At 35.8% G+C, this 18,318-nt stretch overlaps 1 protein-coding gene across 1 annotated transcript; it reads left to right on the top strand.

Annotated features, from left to right (window-relative positions):
- The first annotated feature begins 14,673 nt into the window (after positions 1-14,673).
- LOC108338910 (E3 ubiquitin-protein ligase RMA1H1) lies at positions 14,674-17,885 on the top strand. Its single transcript, XM_017575977.2, has 2 exons — positions 14,674-14,843; positions 16,929-17,885. The coding sequence occupies exon 2, from the start codon at positions 16,975-16,977 to the stop codon at positions 17,695-17,697; it is 723 nt and encodes a 240-aa protein (XP_017431466.1). The 5' UTR covers positions 14,674-14,843; positions 16,929-16,974; the 3' UTR covers positions 17,698-17,885.
- The last annotated feature ends 433 nt before the right edge of the window (positions 17,886-18,318 follow it).

The following is an 18,318-nucleotide window of genomic DNA, read 5'->3' as shown; positions in this document are numbered from 1 at the left end:
ACAATTCACACAGCAGTTAAACTCGCTATGCGAATAAACTTCTAATTGTATCAAACCCAAACCCCTCGCATAGCGCCCCAAATCGCTATGCGAGAGCCCCAGGCAGTGGCTCAAACTCCCTACACACTCGCAAAGCGCACCTATTCGCTATTCGAATAAAATTGGCAATAATTCCAAACCCCAACCAGTCGCATAGCGCCCCGATTCGCCATGCGGATCATCAAATAAAGAGCAACCCTCTCAAACCATTTGCATAGTGTGCCCATTCGCTATGCGAATGCCCTGACAGAGAGCATCTCGCCAGGGTGACTCGCTATGCGAATCCATTCGCACAGCGAGTCTGCATAATCTGCAGAACGAAATTCTGCAGAATTATGCAACTCAACCACCAATTACCAATTCTAACTATTTTCCCCAACTTCAACCACCTCTAGATTGTTTTATAAACCTAATTAGACTTGACTAAGTGATTATAAACCTTCCTAACATTAATCTAAGGTGTTTATGAACCAATTCCTACTCTAAAACATCAAATTCATCAACTTAGGGACCCAAATTCCAATCTACCACTTTGAACCTGTTTTTGACCATTTTGATGACTCAAAAAAATCACATATAACTTACTAAAGTTATCCCAACAGACCAAAACAACTTCTAACATCAAATTCTCATTTTCACTACTCCACTTCCTCATAATGACTTTAACAGAGACATCCTACTATCATTCAAAATCAATCAACCTCAGTACAACTTTTCTCTCATAGATTCCCAACCTTTATACCACCAAAACAGTTCAATTCATAATTCAAGACAGTCCAGAATCTCAATTCATGCAATTACATTCAAAATCATCATTTCCCATATTGTTCATATACTACAAAACATCATTTTAGTTCAAAGAACTCAAGGATCATCTTTTCCAGAAACATACACAAGAAATTACACAATTAAAGAAATTTCCTAGCTCCCCTTACCTTAGAGATAAATTGCCCAGCTCACAGAATCACTCCAACAATACCTTGTACCGCAAGGAAACCCAAAAGAAACCTACAACTCACCAATTGGTGATAGAGAACAACTCTTAGAGCTTGAATTGAATTAGGAATTTAAGATGATAACTACAAGACACATGCAACAAAAGAATTTGCATGATCTCGACTCAAGAACATGCGGAGAAAGGGGGAAAAACAACTTACCAGCTAGAATCAAGAAATTGATCGGTCAATTGTGTAGTCCTCTACGCCGTGAACGTCTGGACACCTTTTGATCGTCAATCATACAACTCAGGGTAGAGAAATCTTAGAGAGAAGGCAGAGAAAGAGTAGAGAATAGTGTCTTAGAGAGATGAAGTGTTTTAGATAATGAACCGAGCTTTAGAAAGTTCTATTTATATTATAAGATTATTTTTAAAGTAAAAATGCTCGTCTCATTATTTTAATACACCTATCTACTCTATTACTCTATTTTCTAGGTTCTTACACTATATACACAAACTAATATATGTACAAACTAATATATGTATTGATGCAAGAAAAAAGGATTTGGAAGAAGGCAAATATTTTATTTTATTTTTATCTATTATAAATATTTGTATTAATATTGAGGATATTTGGATTTCTACATTGTATGGTTATAAGATTGGTAAAAAAGTAAAATAAAATCCTTTGATGATATTAAAAATACAATTATTAGTTTAAATATTTAGAGATTAATACACTTATGAGTTAAAATTTTAGGATGTTACATTATCTCCATTTTCGATTATGGCTTGTCCATTATTTGTGGCTTAGGGTTCAAATGTTGAATACATGTTTTTTGTTTTGTATTTTGATTCTTACATACAAGCATATGGTTTGAATATTTTTTATTTTGTGCTATTTTTGGATTTGTTGAGTTAATCATTGAAGAGTTTAGGAACTCAGCTAAATCTTATAAGATGTTCTTTAATATATTGAACCACTTCTTCATTTTTCGATTATTGTTTCATCATTATTTGTGGTTGAACAACAGACTACTTTTTCTTTTTTTATTATAATTTGGTTGTTATATTGGATGCCCTCATTATTAATTAAGTTAAAAAAACTATATTTATTTATTTTTAAAGTTTAGAAATAATAACATATTAATGTTTTGAATAAAAAAACTTAATTTTGCGTTGAAATTAAGAACTAAAAACATAATTAATTTTTAAATTTATAAAGAAAATAGTGGTTAAAAATTATTAACTTTAGTACACTTATAAATTGTGCTGTAATCTAAAAATGTGTTTAAACATATATGTTACGAATTAATTATTATGTTGTTGATGAATTAAGATGCTATTTGTATGGTGGATAATGTTAAGAGTAAGCCCCACTGAAGAATGTTATATTTAATGTCACAAATCTCATGTTAGTGAGTGTCATACATAATAACAACATTAATTATATGTTTAATCATTTGATCATTTTCAATAATCCAATGTTTAATTCGGTGCACTTTATGCGATGGCTTTTGCACACTTTTTTAACTAATTTGAGGGAAAGGTAGAGTTTATAAAATATAGTGATTATCTTGACTTAATTTAGGATCAAATCAGCAACAGGTAATCCAAGATCTATGTTACTATTCATTATATGGTATGCCATACTTGATTTTTGCAACGGGTAGTGTGGTTATTCTGTCATTTATTTAGTAATAATGCTTATAGAAATATGTTTCACTATTGTTATTTTATTCATTGAGCTAGATTATTGGTATAATATGACATTGTTGATCAAGTTTTGGCTAATAGTTTTGTTCTTTATTACAAATTCTATTAGTATTAACTTAAAAATAGTGTTGAATGTATGTTTATATAGAACCATAATATTCTGAATAATATATCCTTTTATTCTCACATAATAAACTATATATATTCTTTTCTTTATGCAATTTATGTAAAGACTTGAAAAATAGAGTGTTATAAAGCAGATAGGTGTGTTAAAATAATGAGACAGATTATTTTAATTTAAACTAATCTTATAATATAAATAGAATTTTATAAACAATTCTCATTATTCTAAGAACATTTCATCTCTCTAGAACTCAATTCCTTTGAGTTCTCTGACTTCTCTCTACAATCTCTCTCTGCTGAGTTATCTGTTCGACGATCAGGAGGTGCCTAGGCGATCCTGGCGTTGAAGACTTCGTTTTGGACCGATCAATTTCGTGTTCTTCAGCTGGTAACTGGTTTCCACTATTATACGTTTTCGGTGGACTGTGAACATGCACTATTTCCGCTTTGCATGTGGTTAACAGTTCTTCCTTCCATTTGCTAGCTCAATTTAGGTTCTAAGTGTTGTTCTCTATCACCAATTGGTGAGTTGTAGGTTTCTGTTGAGTTTTCTTGCAGTGCAAGGTACGGTTGGAGCGTTTCTGTGAGTGGGGTTGTTTATCTTTGAGGTAAGGGAAGCTAGGTTGTGTTTTAGTTATCAGTTTGTGTTGTATGGGATAATTTCGTGTTATTGTGCTGTTTGGTTAAAAATTTAGCTGATGAATGTATGTTCTTAAAATGTTAAATTGTGGAGACTGTAGAATGATGGTTATGAACTGAATTGGATGTTGTGTGCTGCTGTAATTGAATATATATTCAAATGTGAAATCTGGTATTGTGATGATTAAGTAAATATGAAGTGATTTGAATGTGTTTAGTGTATTTTAGAGGAGGTGAGGTAGTGAATTTGAGTATTAGAGGTCAAGTGTTGTTAGAGGCTGCTGGGGTAGTTTAGACAGGTCATTTGTGACTTGTTTGAGTCATCAAAATGGTTAAAATCAGGTTCAAAGTGGTCAATTAGGATTTGGGTCTCGAAGTTGATGAATTGAGGTTTTAGAGTAGGATTTGATGCATAAACACTTCAGATTGAGGATAGTAAGGTCTAGAATTATTTAGTCAAGTCTAATTAAGTATAGTGTTAGAAGTTGGCAAAGTTGAGTAGAATTGGTAAAGAGGAGTTGAGTTGCATAATTCTGCAAAATTTCGTTCTACAAATTATGCAAACTCGCTGTGCGAATGGATTCGCACAGCAAGTCACCTTGGTGAGGTGCTCTTTGCCAAGACACTCGCATAGCGATGGGTGCGCTGTGCGAGTAAAGTGAGAGGGTTGCTCTCGGTTTGTCAATCCGCATAGCGAATCAAAACGCTATGCGACTTGTTGAGGTCTGGAACCACTATTTTTTTTTTATTTGAACAGCGAGTGGGTTTCGCTCTACGAGTGTTTAAGAAGTCTGAGTCTCTGTTTGAGGTTCTCGCATAGCGAGTTAGGACGCTATGCGAGGGGTTGGGGTCTGTTACATTTCACAGTTTATTCGCATAACGAGTTTAGTCGTTATGCGAGTGGTTATGAGGAGTTGGTCTCTATCTAAGGATTTCGCAAGGCGAGTTAGGTCGCTTGCGAGAAGCTTATGGCTTCGTTGTGCGAAAGTGTGCGCTATGTGAGGGGTTAAGTTCTAGTTCGGTTCTCTTGTGATCTTAAGTTGTTTTAAATGAACAATTGAATGTTGTATGAAGTAAGTTGAAATTGTATCATGTAATATCCGTGGTGATTGATGTATGTTGTAATTAAAAGTGTAAAGTTCAAGTGTGGTTAATGGACGTAATTCCATGATCCTCAAGGAGAGGAGACATGGTGGTGCCCTATGTTGTGATTCAAAGTGAAATCTCTAGTTGAGATTCAAGTAAGTTTAGAATGAATGCAGGAGCTTAGTCTTGGAGGTTATCCTGAAACTCCAATGGTCTTTTATTCTTAAGTAGAGAGGATTGATCCATGTCGTGAGGAGTAGCAGGAGGTCCTAGTTTTGGGTGCTTCCAGTGAGGCCCAAGGTGAGTGATAACGGACTAACCTCGTGAGTGTGGTAGGGTGAAACCCATTGGCAACGGCTTTGCAAAGCAGTAGAAGCCACCACGAGTGCACGACCCACCATAGCTCGACAATCATTCTAAGTCTGGACAATCAAAGTCAGTGTGGTGTTATGTGTAAAGGGTTTAAGTGATGTGAATGAATAATATGTTTGTATGAAGTTAAATGAATTGACGTATGATTAATCTTTGTTTAAACTAGCTTACCCTGTTGTGTGCTTGTGTTTTGTATGTTCTGTTGTTCTTCTTCTGCAATGACCATCCTTTGGATGTGAGCAGCAGAAGAAGAGGTCTCTCTGGAGCAAGCATTGGATGAAGGTGATGTTGCTGAGTAGTTGGATTAGTTATTAGTGATCTTGTGTATAGTTTTGAGTTTCCTTTGGTTTGTATTTATATAAAGTTTAAATTTATAGTTGTTTTTAGATGACTGTAAAGGAAACACTTTATACTCTAGATGGATAACTGTATTACTTTATCATGCATGTAGTTTCTCTTTAATATAGTCTATACTATATATTTTGGGGATGTTACATTAATGGTATCAGAGCAGTTCTTTCCTTAGGAATCCTGTAGGTTTTGAGTGTGCCTTGCTTGTGCTTGTGTGCTCTTAGTCATGTTTAGTAGCAATCCTTGTCTCTTTGAGTTGGACTGACGTATTTTCTCTCTGTGTAAGCAGAAGATGGCACCTAGGCCTCCTCCTCCTCCACCCACAAATCTTGATGCACCTGATATGATGAGGATGATTGAATCAGTGATCAGTGAGATGCGGCAGCAGAATACTTCTTTGGTACAACAAAATTCTGCGGCAATGCAACAGTTGGAATCTGCTCGAGTTTCAGCTAAGGCCTCTCAAAGGCAGTATTTGGACTTGTTGACCAGTGTGAGGATTGTAGTTGGACCCTCATCTTCTTCTTCCACACAACCTCAAGAGTGGAGCCTTGAGAATTTCTTGCAGCACCGTCTAGCAAAGTTTAATGGACAGGTTAGCCCGGATGAGGCAGATAGGTGGTTCAGAGATATGGAGCGCATCTTTAATGCCAAGAGGTGTTCATAAGAGAAATGATTGGCTTTCATGGAGTACTTATTGTCCGGGGAAGCTAGTCATTGGTGGAGTGGTATGAGGACGATAATGGAGGGCAGTAACACTCCTATCACTTGGGAGCTGTTCAAGGAGAGATTTTATGCTGAATATTTTCCTGACAGCGTTAGATTTGCTAAGGAGATTGAATTCCTACAGCTGGTACAGGGAAATATGTTAGTTTCTGAGTATGCGGACCGGTTCAAGCATCTGATCAGGTTTCATACAGTGCCTATGAGTGAAGTTTGGCAGTGTTGGAAATTTGAGAATGGCCTGAGAGGAGAAATCAAGTTGTTAGTAAAAGGAGTTTCTATTAAGGAATTCCCTGCTTTGGTGGAAATGGCAAGAGTCATGGAAAAGACTAAGTTGGAAGTTGATAGCCAGAAGAGTCAATCGTTGAGAGTGAGAGGACCAGTGATGTTCAGAGGTGGTTCCAGTTCTAGGAGGACTCCCTATTCTAGGCCTCCTTCTCATGGGTCTAGAGGGTCTTCTTCTCAGGTTTCTGTGTCGTCTGGACCTTCCAGCAGTTCTGGGGGAGTGAGATGCTATTCTTGTGGAAGTCCCCATCTTCAGTCAGTCTGTCCCCAGATGGCGGGTTATAGGAGATGTAATATATGCCGGGTTGAGGAGCATTACGCCAGGGACTGTCCTACTGTCAGGAGGACAGGTCAACAGACTCATCAGGCTGTGAGAGCACGTCCGAGGGGCAGTGCCAGACCGTAGGCTTCAGGCAGGGTGTATGCTTTATCGGGGTTAGAGGCAGCCAGCTCAGGTACTCTTATTGTTGGGCGTTGTGTGTTGAATGGTAGAGAGTGTTGTGTGTTATTTGATTCTGAAGCGACACACTCCTTTGTGTCTGAAGATTGTGTTGCTGATTTGAGATTAGTTGTGAGAGAGTTACAGTATGATTTGGCTGTAGCTACTCCCACTTCGGGGTTCGTCAAGACATCTACTTTTGGGTGCTAGATGTTCTATGGTTGTAGAAGGGCGTCCGTTCAAGGTAAACCTCATTTGTTTACCTTTGCAAGGATTAGATGTAATCTTGGGGATGTATTGGCTATCTACCAATCACATTCTCATAGATTGTGGTGAGAAGAAGTTAGTTTTTCTTGATGAAGAAGGGACATTGTTCTTGTCTTCAGAGCAGCTGAAGCAAGAGTTGGTGGAAGGAGCTTGTTGTTTTCTTGTGTTGTCGCATCTGGCGGTTGAGTAGAGTGGGCACGGTTTAGATCACTTAGTTGTGAGTGATTTCTTGGATGTGTTTCCGGAGGAAGTGCCGGGGTTGCCTCCTCAGAGGGAAGTTGAGTTCTCTATTGATCTGGTGCCTGGAGCAGAACCAGTATCAATATCGCCCTATAGAATGGCTCCAACTGAGTTAACTGAGCTGAAGAAGCAAATTGAAGATTTGCTTGAGAAACAACTCATAAGACCGAGTGTTTCTCCGTGGGGTGCGCCTGTGTTGCTTGTGAAGAAGAAGGATGGTAACTCCAGACTGTGTATAGATTACAGGCAGTTGAACAAGTTAACCATCAAGAACAAGTACTTGCCCAGGATTGATGATTTTATGGATCAGCTGCATGGAGCTACTGTTTTCTCCAAGATAGACCTGAGGTCAGGTTATCATCAGATTCTGGTCAAGGTAGGTGATGTGCAGAAGACTGCCTTTAGGTCTAGATATGGTCACTACGAGTATGTAGTTATGTCTTTTGGTGTGACTAATGCTCCAGCCATATTCATGGACTATATGGACAGAATCTTCAGGCCGTTCTTAGATAAGTTTGTTGTTGTTTTTATAGATGACATGCTTATTTATTCTAAGACTCGGGAGGAGCATGAGAATCACCTTAGGACAGTGCTTGGGATTTTGAGAGAGAAAAAGTTGTACGCTAAACTTTCTAAGTGTGAGTTCTGGTTAGAAGAGGTGCAGTTTCTGGGACATGTTATCTTAGCGGGTGGAATTGTTGTGGATCTAACTAAGGTTCAAGCAGTGCTTCAGTGGGAGAGACCGAAGTTTGCCACTGAGATTAGAAGTTTTGTTGGTTTAACGGGCTACTATCTTTGTTTCATAGAAGGTTTTTCTAGAATGGTAGCGTCGTTGACTCAGTTGACGAGGAAAGATCAACCTTTTGCTTGGACGGACCAGTGTGAGTCTAGTTTTCAAGAATTAAAGCAGAGGTTGACCAGTGCTCTGGTGTTGGTAATCCCTGACACAAGAAAATCTTTTGAGGTTTTCTGTGATGCTTCTTATCAGGGACTTGGCTGTGTGTTGATGCAAGAGAGGAAGGTGGTCGCCTATGCTTCAAGGTAACTTAAGGTTCATGAGAAGAATTATCCCACTCATGACTTGGAGTTGGCAGCAGTTGTGTTTGCCTTGAAGATATGGAGGCACTATTTGTTTGGTGCATAGTTTCAGGTGTTCAATGATCATAAGAGTTTGAAGTATCTCTTTGATCAGAAGGAGCTGAACATGAGGCAGAGGAGATGGATGGAGTTTTTGAAAGACTTTGAGTTTGGTCTTCTCTACCATCCGGGGAAGGCGAATGTGGTTGCTAATGCGTTGAGTAGGAAGACGGTTCATGTATCAGCATTGATGGTTAGAGAATTGGAGTTGGTGGAGAGTTTCAAGAATTTGAGACTGTAGGTGGAGTTAGAATCGGATTTTATCAGATGCAACAATTTGGTGGTATCAAGTGGGTTGTTGGACCGCATCAGAGATAAACAATTGTTAGACGTCGAGCTTCAAAAATCAACAGGGTTGATCGGTATCGAATAGGGTAAAGACTTCAATGTGGGGACTGATGGTATACTGCGGTTCAGAAGCCGAGTTTGTGTTCCTAAGGATTCGGAGCTGAGGAGATTAATCCTTGAGGAGGGTCACAAGAGTCGTTTTAGCATGCATCCTGGCATGACTAAAATGTATCAAGACCTCAAGGATTCGTTTTGGTGGTCTGCAATGAAGGGTGATATTGCACGGTTTGTGGCTTCTTGTTTGACCTGTCAGAAGGTTAAAGTGGAGCATCAACGACCTGGAGGTTTGTTGCAGCAGCTAGAAATTCCTGAGTGGAAATGGGATAGCATAGCTATGGACTTTGTTACCCATTTGCCACGAACGGTAAAAGGTCATGATGTTATATGGGTGATTATTGACAGGCTGACCAAGATCGCTCATTTCTTAGCAGTCAATTTGAGGATGTCTATGGCTAAGCTTGCTCAGTTGTATATCAGAGAAGTGGTGAGACTGCATGGAGTGCCTTCTAGCATTGTATCAGATAGAGATCCAAGGTTTACTTCTCGTTTTTGGGAGACTTTTCAGAGTGAGTTGGGCAGCAGACTTTAGATGAGTTCAGCTTATCATCCATAGACTGACGGTCAGTCAGAAAGGACGATCCAGTCACTTGAGGATTTATTGAGGACGTTTGTCTTGGATCGTTTGGGATGAGGTGTTGTCGTTGGTGGAATTCACCTACAACAACAGTTATCAAGCCAGCATTGGTATGGCACCGTTTGAGGCATTGTATGGGAGAAGGTGTAGGACGCCTCTTTGCTGGTTTCAGGATGGAGAATCAGTTTTGACTAGACTGGAGTTGATTCAGCAGACGACCGATAAGGTGAAGTTGATTCGGGAAAGGATGCAGGCGTCTCAGAGTAGACAGAAGTCCTATGCCGATCAGAGACGGAGACCATTGGAATTTGCTGTTGGGGATCATGTATTCCTCAGAGTGACTCCTACTACTGGTGTAGGAAGAGCCATTCGTGCAAGGAAGTTATCTCCTAGGTTCATTGGTCCTTATCAGATCCTGAAGCGTGTAGGGCCAATGGCGTATGAGATAGCCATGCCTCCTAAACTAGCTCTTCATTCAGTGTTCCACGTATCACAGCTTAGGAAGTATGTGCCTGATCCTTCCCGCGTGTTAGAAGTTGAAGACGTGCAAATCAGAGAAGATCTGTCTGTAGAAGTGCATCCTGTCAGGATTATGGAGAGCCAGACCAAACAACTTAGGGGAAAGAACATCAGTCTAGTCAAGGTTGTCTGGGATAGTATAACAGGCGATTCCACTTGGGAATTAGAGGGAGTTATGAGAGAATCCTATCCTCACCTGTTCTCTAGTAAGTCTAATTTTCGAGGGCGAAAATTTTGTTGTTGGGGAGAATGTAAAGACCTGAAAAATAGAGTGTTATAGTGCAGATATGTGTGTTAAAATAATGAGACAGATTAGTTTAATTTAAAATAATCTTATAATATTAATAGAATTTTATAAACACTTCTCATTATTCTAAGAACACTTCATCTCTCTAGAACTCAATTCCTCAGAGTTCTATGACTTATCTCTACAATCTCTATCTACTGAGTTATTTGTTCGACGATCAGGAGGTGCCTAGGCGATCTTGGCGTTGAGGACTTCGTTTTGGACTGATCAATTTCGTGTTCTTCAGTTGGTAAGTGGTTTCCATTGTTATACGTTTTCTGTGGACTGTGAACATGCACTAATTCCGCTTTGCATGTGGTTAACAGTTTTTCCTTCCATTTGCTAGCTCAATTTAGGTTCTAAGTGTTGTTCTCTATCACCAATTGGTGAGTTGTAGGTTTCTGTTGAGTTCCCTTGCAGTGTAAGGTACAATTGGAGCGTTTCTGTGAGTGGGGTTGTTTATCTTTGAGGTAAGGGAAGCTAGGTTGTGTTTCAGTTATCAATTTGTGTTGTATGGGATAATTTCGTGTTATTGTGTTGTTTGGTTGAAAATTTAGCTGATGAATGTATGTTCTTAAAATGTTAAATTGTGGAGACTGTGGAAGAATGATTATGAATTGAATTGGATGTTGTGTGCTGTTGTAATTGAATATATATTCAGGTGTGAAATCTGGTGTTGTGGTGATTAAGTAAATATGAAGTGATTTGAATGTGTTTAGTGTATTTTAGAGGAAGTGAGGTAGTGAATTTGAGTATTAGAGGTCAAGTGCTGTTAGAGGCTGTTGTGGTAGTTTAGATAAGTCATTTGTGACTTGTTTGAGTCATCAAAATGGTTAAAATCAGGTTCAAAGTGGTCAATTAGGATTTGGGTCTCTAAGTTGATGAATTGAGGTTTTAGAGTAGGATTTGATGCATAAACACTTCAGATTAAGGATAAGAAGGTCTAGAATCATTTAGTCAAGTCTAATTAAGTATATACAACGGATTAGGAGTGTTAGAAGTTGGCAAAGTTGAGTAGAATTGGTAAAGAGGAGTTGAGTTGCATAATTCTGCAGAATTTTGTTATGTAGATTATGCAGACTCGTTGTGCGAATGGATTCGCATAGCGAGTCACCTTGACGAGGTGCTCTCTGCCAAGTCACTCGCATAGCGATGGGTGCGTTGTGCGAGTAAAGTAAGAGGGTTGCTCTCTGTTTGTCAATCCGCATAGCGAATCAAAATGCTATGCGACTGGTTGGGGTCTGGAACCATTTTTTTTTATTCGAACAACGAGTGGGTTTCGCTCTGCGAGTGTTTAAGAAGTCTGAGTCTCTGTTTGAGGTTCTCGCATAGCGAGTTAGGACGCTATGCGAGGGGTTGGGGTCTGTTACATTTCACAGTTTATTCGCATAACGAATTAGTTGCTATGCGAGTGGTTATGAGGAGTTGGTCTCTGTCTAAGGATTTCGCAAGGCGAGTTAGGTCGCTGTGCGAGAAGCTTATGGCTTCGCTGTGCGAAAGTGTGCGCTATGCGAGGGGTTCAGTTCTAGTTTAGTTCTCTTGTGATCTTAAGTTGTTTTAAATGAACAATTGAGTGTTGTATGAAGTAAGTTGAAGTTGTATCATGTAATATCTGTGGTGATTGATGTATGTTGTAATTAAAAGTGTAAAGTTCAAGTGTGGTTAATGGACGTAATTCCATGATCCTTAAGGAGAAGAGACATGGTGGTGCCCTATGTTGTGATTCAAAGTGAAATCTCTAGTTGAGATTCAAGTAAGTTTAGAATGGATGCAGGAGCTTAGTCTTGGAGGTTATCCTGAAACTCCAATGGTCTTTTATTCTCAAGTAGAGAGGATTGATCCATGTCGTGAGGAGTAGTAGGAGGTCCTAGTCTTGGGTGCTTCCAGTATGGCCCAAGGTGAGTGATAACGGACTAACCTCGTGAGTGTGGTAGGGTGAAACCCATTGGCAACGACTTTGCAAAGCAGTAGAAGCCACCACGAGTGCACGACCCACCATAGCTCGGCAGTCATTCTAAGTCCGGACAGTCAAATTCAGTGTGGTGTTATGTGTAAAGGATTTAAGTGATGTGAATGAATAATATGTTTGTATGAAGTTAAATGAATTGACGTATGATTAATCTTTGTTTAAACTAGCTTACCCTGTTGTGTGCTTGTGTTTTGTATGTTCTATTGTTCTTCTTCTACAATGACCATCCTTTGGATGTGAGTAGCAGAAGAAGAGGTCTCTCTGGAGCAAGCATTGGATGGAGGTGATGCTACTGAGTAGTTGGATTAGTTATTAGTGATCTTGTGTATAATTTTGAGTTTCCTTTGGTTTGTATTTATATAAAGTTTAAATTTATAGTTGTTTTTGGATGACTGTAAAGAAAACACTTTATACTCTAGATGAATAACTTATTACTTTATCATGCATGTAGCTTCTCTTTAATATAGTCTATACTATATATTTTGGGATGTTACCATCTGCACTCACAAAAGTGTAATATTTCAATACAAAATGTTGTCACAATCTATAATTTTTATTTTATAACATAGATTAACTATATTATTATTATTATTATTATTATTATTAACATTTCAAAACATTTTTATCTAACAAAAAAAGATATTAATAATCACCAATAATTATTAGTATTTTATATCTTACAACTTCTTTCAAAGAAATATACATTTATTTAATAAATATTCTTCTAATCAATAAAAAGAACTCATAACTTGTGGTACACACGGGTTTAATATTAGTTTCTATAATAATGTATTATACGAAGAGATATTGTAATGTTTATGACAGTAAAAATAATATTATTGTATTATATCGATAAAAAAATTTCTGAGGTTACTATAACTATAGTATTATAATTATATAATCTTATAAGTAAAATTAGTTTATAGTTGCTAAAAAAATCTTTTACCAAAAACAAAAGGTCTATTCATTCTCTATTTTAAATCATAAAATTGAAATAAAAGTGTTAAAACTAATTATAAAAAATTGTTAGAAAAAGACGTTGATTCTCTCAAAAAGTGTGCGAGTGTGTTATATGTGGAGCCACGTCAGGAAGGTTATCCATTCTAATTATAGAATATGATTAGACTAAGCATATGTGGCGCTACGCTAATAACCATTATTTATAACTTAAATATTTGTAAATATAACGAAATTGTTTATAACTTTTATAGATTCTTTTAAATAAATATAATGTGTATAAGTATTTTTTTTAAGTTGGTACTAAGTAGAAAATATTAGTTATATTTAAAGAATCAATTTGAATCATAAATTTATATTTTTATTAAAATAATATTTACTTCATATATAATAATATAATAATAAATAATAGCACATATACATAATAACTAATACATCAAAATAACAAAATTTAGTTATAATATATGATTAAAATAGATATAGATTTGAATTATTTATAATAAAGAGATTTAAAAACTTTTATTGGATCACTTTTTTAATAATTCTATTGGAGAAATTTATTAGAGTATGTAAAAATAATTCATATTTTTAAATGTATGATAATTTAATAAAAAATGTTGAATTTTTTAAATAAGTACAGCCAACAGACATTAGTATCATCATCCAATTGATGAATTTTTTTAAACATACCAATAAGAATTTAATTCTAAGTGCATGCACAAATAATATTTTATCTGAGAAATTTAAAGTACTTTCCTTTAATAGACACATTGAAAATTTGAGAAATTGTCTGCCACTAATAATTGTCTCACCCTAATCTTATACTATATTTTATTCTATTATTACATATTCTTCTAGGCTTATTATTAGATGTTATATTAATTTCGTTTCTGGTAATATATGTTTATTGTTGGTTAATCAAACTTTTATATATAATAAAAATTAAATACAGATTTCTCGCAATATAAACAATTTTCATGAATGTAAAAGTTACTTATAACTCATCTTCCTGATAGCCTTCTTATCATCATGATCCAGAATATGATATAATAATAGTAATCTTATCTACTTTGCATAAATAATAAATAAAAATTATGTGAATTTTTTCATAATTTTAGAATTATACCTAATTTCAAGGACTAGATTTGTTATTTTAAACATTTTGTCTTATTATATTTTAATCACAAAAAGACAAACTTATGTTCTTTAATCCAACTTTTTTTAAACTAATGCTTCTTCATCCCATAGTCCATTATTGCATTAGATGATTAACATCTCTCACATTATTTGTTTCAATTTAAGTAGAATTTGATGTTTCAAGGATAGAAGTGTTTTTATTTCTCTTGTAGTTTCAATGAAAGAATGTCTACTATACCAAAATAAATGTAAAAGAAAATAAAAATAAAAGGATTAAAAAGGAAAAACAAGATAGAAAGATTGTGTATAGATGAAGATGATGATAGTACATGATAGACTAAACTCCTCATATTTATATTTTTAAAATTATTTTCTTATCATAAGATTTGTCACATTTATTTATTTATTATTTTCCCCGCGGAATTCATACCATAGTCACGATTAGGGTCTAATTATTCTATTATAAAATCTTATTATCCGCGAGTTCTTCCTTCCCTCGTACCTCAACTTCATTGTTCTGCTTCCTTCCTTCATCCTTCTGTCTCTACCCTTCAACCTCACTTTTCTTCTTTTCTATCAACCTTTCGACGCCTTGTAATTCTAATTGCACCCTCCAAAACTTCCTTTCTCGTCTCACCTGTAAGTATTCAAACTCCTCCCTTTCTCTCTTTCTCTTTTTCTGTATACCATATGAAAACATGGGTCATGCACTTTCGTTTTTATTTTCCTTTACTCACCTTATTTATGTGTTCTTGGCCTCTTGTGCTCATCTGGGTGTTGAAATTTTCCATCAAAAATGTTTCTTTTTTCATTTTTTTGTTGTTGTTGTTGTGGGAACTGCTTGGTCTTCAATGGATGCGCTTTAACTTTGCGCAAGGAAACTTATGAAGTAACTATCAATACTGTGCGATGATGATTGAGATCCTGATTTATATATTTCTAATAGATTGAAACAAATACCACTGTCTCTTGCTTTTCATGTTCAACACGCCACTGTACTCCACTGTTCATTGATGGCTAAATTTTGTTTTCTCTCGTGGCAGATCTAGAGATAAATTTGTTTTGGGTGTGTTTGATTTTTATTTTTTGAGAACTGATTTTAGTTCCTACACAAAATTGATGCTGTAGGAAATTGTTTTAGAAAATAGTTTTTAAAACCAGAAAGCGAGAAGGAAATCTTACAGAATTTTCTTGTTCCTGCAAAAAGTGATTTGGTGATGGATGGTGGATATGAGAAACTTTTTTTTTTTCCTTCAGAGTACATGATATGCATGATACAGGACATCCCTGACATAGGTTTCTCTGTCTTTTTGACCTTCTTTTGCTTTGAGAGATATTTTTCTATCGAATTGCTTCTTTCAATTGGAAGAACCTTTTCTGTTAGCCTAACGATAATAATCTCTTATATAATGTAATTAGGATAATAAGAAAATTGCATTGACTATTAGCGAAAGTAATGTCTATTGAAACATAACTAGTCTTTGATTATGTAAAGAATAAAGGATTAATTTCAGCTGATAAAGATATTTATATAATATATTTAGTATCTAACAGTATTATGAACCTATCGTCTTGGAAAGAGAATATCTGTGGGGAAAATTCTTGAAATTAGTTTATTTAAGTAGATCGGCGAGTTCTGCCTGCAATTGTTTCAATCTGTCAAATAAAGAAAAAATGTAGTACTGATATGTTTATTTTCTGTAGCTGTAATTGTCATTTTTCTGGCAATCATTGACGACAAGTGATTGTAGATTTGAAATCTTATCACCGTAACCTCTTTATTTTCCAGGAACAGAGATTAAGTGGAGTAATTTTAAAAGGATTTGGATAATGTGATATGGTTAGATAGAGAGAGAGAAATGCAAATTTTGACAAATATAATTGAGTGCATAATAACAAATCATGATGAGTTCTTATTTGATAAAAATATTAAGGTTGTGTGCTTCTTTCTCCGACATAACCATGATATGTTATTTAATCTAACGAGAAATTGCAAATCGATTTTCAACTACTTTGAGGAAATAAAATAGAATAATTATGGTCGCACCGCACCTCAGACTTTGTATTCAAAGTAGGGTCTGTGATGATAGATTATTCTCCAATTTTCATATTATATATATTTTTTTCCATCATAAAGTCTACTTAAAGGTGGCTGGAGAGTTGAATCGGTTGGTTCTTACCAAATTTAGCATTTGAATCAGTTAAAATATTTTTATTTTAATTTTAGTTTTCAAAATATTATTCTTTAAGCATAAATATTTGGTAGCTAAGAGGGGTTTGTCATCCATAACTTTGAACTTGTCAACTCTAGGCAAAGTCGACCACACCCTCACCAACCATGTAAAGCCTTGATGAAAATAATCATCACCCTTTATAGAAAGGTAGTTTCCAAAAATCTGTGAATGATGTTGCTACTCTAATATTATCCTGTAAACCTTTTGATTTGATCTGAAGACTTTGTTTTTTTTTTTTTTTATATATACTAGTTATTTTTTATGGAAACTTAAAACTAAAATTGTTAACCAAGTGACCATATTTCTCCTAATCATAGATGATGTAAACACTGCATTTCATTTGGTTGGTTGACATTTCTTACTTCAACCTTTAGTTTTGAGTGTTTTCTAAAATTTAAACTCTCTCATCATGACAAAACTTCATTTAACTGTGGACCAATCTGTAATAACATGAGGCACTCAACTCACAAGATGTGGTTGTGCATTTCAGGTTCAGTTACCTGTGAAAGTAAACATTGGAAAACTGAAGGGAAAAAATGGCCTTAGATAACTTGGAGGAGGTTGTGCCCCAAAACGAAAAGTGGAAATCTTCCAATGAAGTCATTGCAGATTCTGATATAAACGCCTCGAGTGGCTTTGACTGCAACATCTGCCTTGAGTGTGTGCAAGAACCAGTGGTCACACTCTGTGGTCATCTTTATTGCTGGCCATGCATATACAAATGGCTTCATTTTCAACGTACCTCTTTTGACAGTGAAGAGCAACAGAATCCACAATGTCCAGTATGCAAATCAGAAGTTTCTCAATCCTCCCTTGTTCCATTATATGGCCGTGGCCTTACCACAAGACCTTCTAAGGGGAAAACACATCAAGTTGGGAATGTCATACCACAAAGACCTCATGGTCCCAGATCATTGAGTACCAGCAGGGTTTCCCAACCTATTTCTCAAAGTTATCATGATCCCTATAGTAATCCTTATTATACTCAGCAATTCAACTCAGTTCCAAACGGTTATACCTCACCGATGCTCAGAACAAGTGGTTCACTGGACAACTCATTTGGAATCTTTGGTGAGATGATATATGCAAGGGTGTTTGGTAACCAGGTGACAAACATGCATCCATATGCTAATTCGTACAATCTTTCTGGGATCAGTAACCCAAGGATGAGAAGACATTTAATGCATGTTGATAAATCACTCAGCAGAATAAGTTGTTTCCTCCTATGCTGCCTAGTTTTGTGTCTCCTTTTATTCTGATTGATACTTCCTTTTTATCTTTAGTTATAGCACATCCTTGCATAGAATACAACAGCCTATTGATCCAGATGTATTCTATGCTAGAGAAGTCGCAAATTAATGCTGAGTTATGTGTAATTATTTATTACCATTCTCTCTAGTAGTTATATATGAAATGAACAATGATATTCTTACGTGATTTATCACTACCTTCTTGTACAACACTTTTTATTGTTTCTGCATGTCTCTTCATCACATGTTGATTTCTATCTTTTGTTATCCCAATTTTTTCCTATCTGTAGTATTTGTCATAAGTTTTTGGGGAGTAGAATTAACACTAGAGAAACAAAGGTAGTATACCTTTGTGATTTTTTACTTTGACTACACCAGCCCAATCCACTGAGTTGGCCTACCTGGTAAAAAGAACACTGACAGTCAAATAGAAAGTGAAGTAAGTGAGTTATTAACCATATATGGTTTATTTTTTTAATCAAACTGTTTTTCACACATCTCTAATCCAATCCAATTTATTTTAATTTATTTTAAAACATCCTCATAAACTAGTCATATCAGTTGTGAAATTTCACATTTATGACATTTACAGTTACTTTGTCAAATTTCTCACTAATTTTAAGTATTAAT

This window comes from Vigna angularis, chromosome 5, assembly GCF_016808095.1.
Source record: "Vigna angularis cultivar LongXiaoDou No.4 chromosome 5, ASM1680809v1, whole genome shotgun sequence".
In the NCBI taxonomy this organism is placed as follows: Eukaryota; Viridiplantae; Streptophyta; class Magnoliopsida; order Fabales; family Fabaceae; genus Vigna; species Vigna angularis.
Note: the sequence above shows the minus strand (reverse complement) of the source record. Positions and strands in the feature narration are given on the sequence as shown.

Bases quoted from the DNA above. Each gene is read 5' to 3' on its own strand.
- LOC108338910 (XM_017575977.2), top strand. From the start codon at position 16,975: ATGGCCTTAGATAACTTGGAGGAGGTTGTGCCCCAAAACGAAAAGTGG.